At 40.3% G+C, this 9,781-nt stretch overlaps 1 protein-coding gene and 1 long non-coding RNA gene across 2 annotated transcripts in view; both read right to left on the reverse strand.

The window, feature by feature from the left end:
- The window catches only part of LOC138962538 (uncharacterized), a 173,842-nt gene that overhangs the window by 6,754 nt on the left and 157,307 nt on the right, over window positions 1–9,781 (reverse strand). The window lies entirely within an intron of this gene.
- On the reverse strand, window positions 54–9,763 carry LOC138962530 (eukaryotic translation initiation factor 2 subunit 3). The gene is made up of 13 exons (XM_070334370.1): window positions 9,622–9,763; window positions 6,468–6,531; window positions 5,966–6,027; window positions 5,677–5,742; window positions 4,740–4,861; window positions 4,499–4,593; window positions 3,712–3,870; window positions 3,238–3,372; window positions 2,674–2,768; window positions 1,973–2,117; window positions 1,497–1,666; window positions 947–1,119; window positions 54–472 (listed from the first exon to the last, which is right to left on the reverse strand). The coding sequence occupies exons 1-13, from the start codon at window positions 9,691–9,693 to the stop codon at window positions 412–414; spliced, it is 1,419 nt and encodes a 472-aa protein (XP_070190471.1). The 5' UTR covers window positions 9,694–9,763; the 3' UTR covers window positions 54–411.

Genomic DNA, 9,781 nt, shown 5'->3' on the forward strand with positions numbered 1-9,781 from the left:
CTCTTTTCTTCATCTGCATGAGGCTTCACACACATGTACAAAACACAATGCACTTCACATCAACCATTTTATTTTATACATTTATTCTACACTGAATGCATGCAGAATTTCCAGAATAAAATGCATTCTCTCACCACCTCCAACACACTCTCTCTGCATCTCGCGCAACCAAAAGCTCCGACAAATTGTCCACCATTAAAACACCAAGACACTCTCCGGACAACTAGGGTTTTTCATTCCAGTGAGTTAGCTCTCCTGTGCGCCCTCTCTGCTGGTAATGCTGCCTGAGACGAAGTCATCATGTACAGGACTTTTTCAATTGTTTTTAACACAACGGAGTGGGCACAACATATATATCTCCCTTTCTCGCTAGCATATCAGTCAGCCTAATTATGACAGGGCCACTTCAACTCAGTTCTGGTGTTCTGGCGTCACCTTCACCCCTCGTCGGATTTGACCCCAGCCAATCAATCTGCAAAAAGGCAAGAGAAATAAGTACTTGCAGGCACACAAACAATAAGGAAGAAGAGACAAGACATGAGATGAGAGTGTGAGCAGGGCAGGAGGTGGAAGTGGGATGCAGACAGGGAGAACATCTTCAAGCATAGATAAATCAAAACTAATTTATCTCCACATCCACCGGAATCGGCGTATGCCTGCCTAAATGGCGGCAAAAACGGCCATACACATAAAAGCCCACTCTTGTCTACAAGTGTACGTGGGAGCAAAATAGAAGAAAAACATCTAAACGGCTGTTCCTACATTTTTCCAAAATGACACAGCATTAATCTTTAGCATCTGCCTTCAACGAAATAGGTCATGTATTCCAACATTTCTTTAAAACCTACACGCATCTACCGGCCGTCACTCTCTTGAGGATTTTTCGATCCACTGCATTTGCCTCAATTTATTATACAAACACACACACTCATAACAGTATATTTACCTCCAATGCTTTTCCACACGGCGACTGAGAGCAATCTTTTCTCCGATTTCTGTGCACACAGGGTTGGTCAGACCGATCTTGGCCAAATCAGCCTTGACGGCCTGGACACGCCCTCCCGTTGACAGGGACCCAATATTCACCATCAGCACCTCGTTTTTCGCCAGCTTCTGAACCTGTGGTCACGACAGAAGTAATTTTACTGTGATGACAGGTTGACCCTCAACATTTCAACACAATCTGCTAACTGTACAAACACAACAGCTTCATACAATCATTCACATGTTTTCTGACAATCTATCCATCTAAAGTAAAATTCAAAATTGCAGGGGGGAGAGGGGAGAAACAAACTCTGTCTTTGATAGACCTCAGTCCCCAGATGAAACAAGAAACTTGAGAGAAATCTAAGTTCTCTTTTCGAAACATGTGCACACTTTGAGGAAAATTGCCTGCACATGACTACAGTTTAACTGTGAGGAATGGAGAAAGCTGGTTGCCAGGGGTGGCGTGCAAGAAAAAGTGGCCAACTGGGTGGTAACATTGAGGCACAAACCTTGGCTCCCTTCTTGTCACCCTCAGTCTTGACGCCCAGCAGACGCCTGAGGAGGAAGAAGGAGATTTCCAGCTCTGTGTAGATCTCTGGCAGCGCCCCCACAGCACCCAACACCTGTCCTACCAGTCTGTCCGCACGGCACAGGGTCGGGTCGATCTTGGTGCCCACACCTTAACACACAACATTACAGGATTAAAAAACACAGGGATAGATAGATCAAGTTATGCAGAACCAGTCTCTTAGCACCTGAGACAACAAGAAGCAACGAAATGAACAAATGACTTTCATCTCTTTAGATAACATTTACCATATCTTTGCATCACTATGATGTATCACATTTGCACAAGTAATGCTGATTGACATTACATTTTCAGCTTAAAGAGAGAGAGAGAACATGGAACGTACAGTGACTTTAGGTCCTAAAACACATCTTTCCCATGCCAGAAAAGGGACAAATAAAAGAATTCAGATCTCACCAATGAGTCCGCCGGGCACAGCATACTGCAGGTCATTCTGTTCAGCATACAGGGAGACAATTCTGGACAGGATGGGCCGACAGGAAAGTTTGCCCTCGGTGTCGCGTGCCACAATGCCAGGGCGCACCTCTATCTCCTGACCAACCTGAAAAACAAGAGGCTGTCAAGCTCATGCTGCAGACACACTAGCCAACACTCTCTTCCTTCACACAGGTCTATCACACTAACTTCTTTCAACTTAGGAAAAGACACTTTTCCCTAGAATGCAAGTCAACCATTAAGATACTCAATTATTTGTAAGCATCTTTCTAAAGATCACCAATTTACAGATGATCTTGGAAATTAGATGTCATAACTACTCATGGAAATCACTTTCAAAGCTTAAGCAGTAACATTTTTAAAACAAATAAGTATTACCAAACTGATAATTGCACTGCTACAAGAAGTGCAGTAACAAGTTGTTATCAATAAATTTTTTCTTGACATGCAAAATAACTTTAACTGAGAACTAGAACTAGAAGCAGCAGAGTGACAATGCAGGGATGTAGTTTGGTTCAAGCAGTTGACTTAAAAGGCCAAATCTTTTTCATCTACAGAAAACTCCACCAGCCTTTTCAGCAAATTTTCAGAAGAAAATAAATCCTAGCTACATCCCTGCTATGCCACCTTCTTTAGCTTGAAAATACAGAAATATTCCTCACCCTAAGTACCCCTCTCAAAATACTGCCACCGGCAACACCCCCCTGCAGGTCATCAACTTCGCAGCCAGGCTTGTTGACGTCAAAGGAACGGATCACTGAAATAAGCAGCAAGAGAACATGAACCTACAATTTAGTATTATCTTTATGCTAATTTTTTTCTGTTCAGCCCCTAATTACACACCAGTGCTTTTGTTCAAATTGTCTTTTGTCAAAGGTCAGTTGTGACCGGATGAGGAGAAGAAGACCAGAATGATGTATGAAAGAAAGAGCAACTCGTTAAGTAAGCCAACAATAATGACCCAATAAGGAGAAGAGTGAAATGATGTATGAATGAAAGTGCCAGTTCTTAAGCCTACAGGTGCCAAAAGTGCCTCTTGTGAAGAACTCGCAGAGAGCATGAGCAAAAATGTGGGAAGGTAAACATCCTTCCCTAGACTTAACATCGGGAAATAACTGATTGGCAGCTGTGTGATTCTAGTTACACATACTGATGGATGATGCCTCAGTGTGTGAAGCTAACTCACATATTTTCTGCAAATATCAGGACAAGCGTACTGTGCTTACCAATAAGTCGTGGTTCTGATGTGAAATCTCTGATAGGAACAGGGATACGTTTGGTGATGTATTCACAGATGACATCAATGTTGTATTTGAGCTGAGCAGACACAGGGATTACAGGTGCTCCCTCTGCCACAGTGCCTGGAAAAAGACATACAAAGCTTGACTAATAACATTCATGGCAAAAGCTGTGATCTCAATATTTCTAAAAGATTCTATTCTCCTCTGCTAATAAAAAAAACACTACCATAAAGATAACCTATAGTTCAAGCAGACACACACCCTTCAGCTGACATTCATCAACGTGCATGCAAACTAATTAATGCTTCAAATAGCTGAATTTCTTTTAACTGTTCCTCCAGTTCACACAACTGGACAAAATTCAACAAAAATGTAACTACCGTTCCGTTAGGCTTATTAATATGCAAGAATCCACTTTGCCACTGAGAAGAGATGTACATGCCCTGTGCAACAGCTCACCTTTAACAAAGGCCAAGATCTGCTCGTACTGTTCCTTGGCTTGGGTTTCCTTGACCAGATCAATCTTGTTCTGCAGGATCAGGATGTGCTTCAGCTTCATGATCTCCACAGCCGCCAAGTGCTCTGACGTCTGTGGCTGGGGACATGACTCGTTGCCAGCTGGACAAACAAAAACAGAATAACTAGTCAGTTCTGATCGAGATTTGATATAATTAGTTCAAATCTACACTTGATTTAAAGTTACTGAACTTGTCACGTCCAGGCGCACAGAGCCCCTAGGGCTTTCCGTCATGCCTCAGACAGCTATCCCGTATCCGTTTGGAAAAAAAGCAAGTTTCATCGACTTTCATGAAAGGAGTCAATAACTGACATTTTGTTTACGAATTAATTTGTAGCATTCTCCGGGCAGGAAAGCGTAGCTCTCGATCAGGCTCACATCAGGTCCTGCACGCCAACTAATTACGTCAAAAGCCTGCATGGAGGTATGTTAGTCTTCAGCCCCAGAACTGGATCACGGAAATGTAAATTACATTTTGGCAGGAGATGCGAACTGACAAACTGCATAAAGGTTTGTTTAGCTGGCAACACTAAAGGTATGTGTAGTCATCTGTGAAATATTTGTTTAAAGATTTTGACTGTTTATATTGTAATCTGCGACAAAAAGTTGCTTCAGCAATGCTGTGACTTGCACTGCATCTTTAAACCAACCCAAGGAAATGAAAACAAAAGCTTGCATGGGTGAAACCTCTTGTTATGTAAGAAGAGGACATTAGGTTGTGAAACTCACCAATTAGCAATAGGGCAGCATCCATGACAGCTGCTCCGTTCAACATGGTGGCCATAAGAATGTCGTGACCAGGACAGTCCACAAAGGAAACATGTCTGAAACATTAAATTACATGGAACTGAAAGCCAACAGAATGCAGACTAATATAGGCAAAAAACAGTTGGCCCACAGAAAGACTTCTAGGACTTAAACACAAGCATGCATGACTACCAAACACACACTTCCCCTTGCACCACCTTACCTGAGAACTTTGAACTTTCCCCCACATCCCTGACGATCGCAGGCGAAAGAATCTTCCTTGTTGCTACCGCAAGATCTGTAGCAGCCTGGTCGAGGGCAGGCGTCATTATCACATTTGTAGATCTGAAACAAGAACAACCCACATCAGACTAAATACATCCTTTTTTTCCAAATATTCACAAGGCCGTGCTCTTCGGTTTAATTAACTATGGCTGAGGTTTGCAAATAACTCATACAAATAAGTTTTCTGGAAATCTTTCTTTCTTTCTTTATTTGGTGTTTAAGGTCGTTTTCAACCATTCAAGGTTATATCGCGACGGGGAAAGGGGGGAGATGGGATAGGGGAAAGGGGGAAGATGGGATAGAGCCACTTGTTAATTGTTTCTTGTTCACAAAAGCACTAATCAAAAAATTGCTCCAGGGGCTTGCAACGTAGTACAATATATGACCTTGCTGGGAGAATGCAAGTTTCCAGTACAAAGGACTTAACATTTCTTACATACTGCTTGACTAAAATCTTTACAAACATTGACTATATTCTATACAAGAAACACTTAACAAGGGTAAAAGGAGAAACAGAACCGTTAGTCGCCTCTTACGACATGCTGGGTAGCATCGGGTAAATTCTTTCTCGTCCCAACCAATATGGGACTCCCCCTAACCCGCGGGGGGTTTTCTGGAAATAACTCACTTAGTTATAAGTAATAAGTTAAACAATATTAGCTTAGTAGAAACAATCTGGCAATCACCACAAATTGGTAGAACTGACTAGCTAATGATCTTGTTTTTATACAATCTCGCAATCACCCTAATTTGGTAGAACTGACTAGCCAATGATCTTGTTTTTACAAATTCATACAAAAAGTCTGAATTCCTTCATATAATGATAGTGTCCTGTTTCCAAAGAATGAAAACAAATATGATGGGCTTTTACTCACCTTAGCATTGGCATAACCAAGTTTAATGGTGATGTTTCTCTCCAGTTCATTTTTAAATCTGACAGTCTGCACACAAAAGACATGGTAATATTAAAATTAATCAACATTCTCTTTTACTGAATTCTACTTCCTGGAATATAAAAACATATCAGTCTAAGCGCCTTTAAACCAATGAGACATGAATATATTATGAATGCAAATACATTTTATTGTTTTTTCTTCTGTTTCTTTTTATGGAAGCGAAAAGCAATGACAGAAACTTGTAAAAAAAACAAAACATGCTACACACCTGTACGCCAGAGATGGCTTTCACGACGGTGGACTTTCCATGGGCTACATGACCAATTGTTCCTGCAAAACCAAACAAGAATTATTAGCATAGTTGTACTTGTAATTTTAATTGTACTTGTAATTGTAAGTTGCAAAAATGTTTACAAAAGCAGCTCTTCACTGTAGGATTCACTATGTACATGCTATGTACATAAAATCGATTGATTTTTACCCAAGGTTACAATGGAACGCGCCTTTTCAGACCTCCGAAAACCTTGAAAAATAATGTCTGAAAAATCTTTACATTGAGGTAAATTTTGTGAGAAAAAAAAATCTGAAACGGTAGGTTTATGCTCTTGAAACATGAAAGGGGGGTTCTTTAAATTAAGAAAAATGATATTCTAAAGTTCACATGAACAATAGCCCTTCTTTTCTACATCATCAAGCGTTACATTTGTGAATGACAAATTCTGTCCAGAAAGCAGATCCTGGTCACACAACCTAAAAGTAAATGTACGCACCAATGTTGATGGTGGCCTGTCTGCTGATAACTTCTGGTGTCAATGGTGTTAGCTTGGTAATATCCTGAAACAAACAGAAATGCACAAACACGTTGAAGTTGAGGTAGTAAACAAAAGTAAATGCAATACAAAGAAGGAGATCTGTGATTCTCTCGTGGCGTCCTTATCAGTCAGTCATTGGCATAGCGAAGTCTCGAAAAACTATGCTTGATGCGCCCCGCCATGTCAGTCCGTGGATTCGAAGCAACGTCTTGTGTAGCTGAATCCTGGAATGGCGTCCTTATCACTATCAGTGTATTACCATGCCAAATATTGCCTTGGAAATAAAGCGATTTGTTTTCTTTGTAATTGTATGCTGAGAAAATGTTTTTGAGGCAGCGTTAACTTATTTGCGTAACACTCTCACACTCAATACTTCCTTCTAATTTGGGAATTTGGTTGGATGAGTGAGTGAAAGCTGTTTATATAATAATAATAATAATAATAATAATAACTGGACATTATTAGGTGTCTAACCTATGGCTCTAGGCCCTTTACAAAAGAACATATACAGAATAGAACAATTAAATGTACAACCTACATAAAACAATTAACCATACGGACAAAAATCACCACATGTCCTGTTCACACAATATTCATATATATATATGCTACACACTATATATATACACACATACCCAGCGAACACTTTCAACAATCATGCCAACTTTGTGGGAGAGGAGTACGTGGAGTATAGGCTTGCCAGAATGTGTTCTGTTACAAAAAATATTGGTTGAGACTAAAAAATGTTTAATCTCATACTCCAGTGCTGAAAAAGTGTCACACTGAAATGCAAGTTACACTTCAAATGCAAGTTACACTTCAAGATGTGGAAATTATAAAGCCCTGTATCTTCAAAGCAGTTAGAGGTACTGACCATAGATCTTTCTTGATCTGTATCCTTCAGGGTTTGCTACTTTAAAAAGCCAAAGTACAGATACGACTGCACGCTTTGAATTTTTAGCTGCAAGTCCCACGTATTGTCACCATTACAATTTACAATGATTAATAAAGATAAAAGAATGACTGAGTTACCAAATCACAAATAATACTTCTTTTTTTTTAAATACCTTAGAGTTTTTGCTCATCACCATGTTAAGACAGATTTATTTTTGTTTCACATCAGTTTGCTGTGTTGTGACAGATATTAGTGACAACCATTTAGGAGCAAATGCAGCGGTCGGGTCACTTTGTGCCCCGGACTACCCCGAACTACCTCGGACTACAAGAAATGTTTGGACAACAAAGACAGATCATGTGATGCCACAATCTATTGATCTGTGTTTATTTACAAAACCCAGACACACAATTTTAAGTCTAGTCAACAAGTTTATTTTCAACCACTACCCCTGACTACCCCGGACTGCCCCTGACTGCACGCACATGGACGATTGTGTGTGTGTGTGTGTGTGTGTGTGTGTGTGTGTGTGTGATTTACTCACAGAAGAGCCGTAATCAAAGTAATAGACATGGCCAAGTAACGAATGAGATTTACTAAAGTGGTGCGAATTCTTCAAAGAGAACTTTGAACAAATGGTTTCGGGTGCATTTTCTGTCATAATTGTAGGCCCATGCATCATTATTCCTTTGTTATAATTCATTCTTGACTTTAGAGGTAGGAACCCTATGTTGATGTAGTCTGAGTCTGTGAGAGTAGTCTGTTTGAGCAATACAACTTTTAGCGCTCTTTTGTGTAATCTGCTGAGTAGCTTTAGGGAATTATCACTTGCTGAGTCCCATAGAGTGGATACGTAATCAATAAGAGACTGAATATGAGCAGTGAACTGTGCGCCCAGATGATGTGTTTTGTTACATTTAGTCAAGTTTTGACTAAATGTTTTAACATAGAGGGGGAATCGAGACGAGGGTCGTGGTGTGTGTGTGTGTGTGTGTGTGTGTGTGTGTGTATGTGTGTGTCTGTCTGTCTGTGTGTGTGTGTGTGTGTGTGTGTAGAGCGATTCAGACTAAACTACTGGACCGATCTTTATGAAATTTGACATCAGAGTTCCTGGGAATTATAGCACACGCTTTCCCTTTATATTATATTCTTTTCCCTATGTAGTATGATGTACGTGTATGATTTCAATTTCATTAAGTTATTGATTGTCTTGTAAATCTACTTCTTTCCATATTTATTGTGTTAAATACTCATTTGTTTTGTTTTTCTTTTTGTTTGTTTTTTGTTAGCACTGATTGATCTGTGCGCCCCGATGATGTGTTTTGTTACATTTAGTCAAGTCAAAAGCTTGTCGATTTCACTGCCTTTGCCACGAGCGGTGGACTGACGAAACTACGAGTATGTGGTCTGGGTGAAAAAAGCAGTGCGTTTAGTTTCATTCTGTGAGTTCGACAGCTTGATAAATGTTGTTATTTCTCCTTACGAGACTTGTTACTTTTGTGGTTAAAAATAGTCTTGTTGACTTGACTTAAAATTGTGTGTCTGGGTTTTGTAAATAAACACAGATCAATAGATTGTGGCATCACATGATCTGTCTTTGTTGTCCAAACATTTCTTGTAGTCCGGGGTAGTTCGGGGTAGTCCGGGGCACAAAGTGACCCGACCCAAATGCAGAGCTCTGCATATGGTGATACTTCACAAGATTACACTTACAGGCCACACTTGTGAGACTTTGAAGACCTTATAACTGGAGTTTTAGCACTTGTGCCTGGATAGCAAAGGCTCCCATCTCTGCATGATGATATATATACTATATTTCAGTACATGGGATGTGTGAGTGTATCCATTCAATATCAAGAATGAAAGAAACAAGCGCATGTACGACCGAGTAATGTAAAACTAAAACTGATTCAGTCCCACCACTAAGAAATCCGATTTGAGGACTCTGATCACAGAACACAAGAAATCAAACAGCCCTCATAACCACTAACAGATCAAACTAGTCAACATAATATTATTACTTTCACAAGACTCAACAACACGTGTTGCAATGCATTAGTCTACTGCCATTTATAAGCGAAGTTCCATAATATCAGCTGGCGGCTGTGAGAAATATGCTTGCTAGTACAACCGGTGTTACTTGCGTTTGCTTTACTACTGTTTCGTGGACTGTTGGGAGGGGGTCGAAGAGAACTGTTGAGAGCAATCATTTCTTACCAAGGTAGTTAGATCCTGCCTCGACAAATGCGGTTGCTTAATAACCTCGGGGTTCTCGTCGTGTCCAGCCATGATGATTCTGATGCAAGCCGGATATCCCACAACACCCTTCTGTTACAGTCGACTTCCTGTAAAGAAAAAGATATTATCCAATCAAACC

The sequence above is a fragment of the Littorina saxatilis genome, linkage group LG3, assembly GCF_037325665.1.
Source record: "Littorina saxatilis isolate snail1 linkage group LG3, US_GU_Lsax_2.0, whole genome shotgun sequence".
Classification (NCBI taxonomy): Eukaryota; Metazoa; Mollusca; class Gastropoda; order Littorinimorpha; family Littorinidae; genus Littorina; species Littorina saxatilis.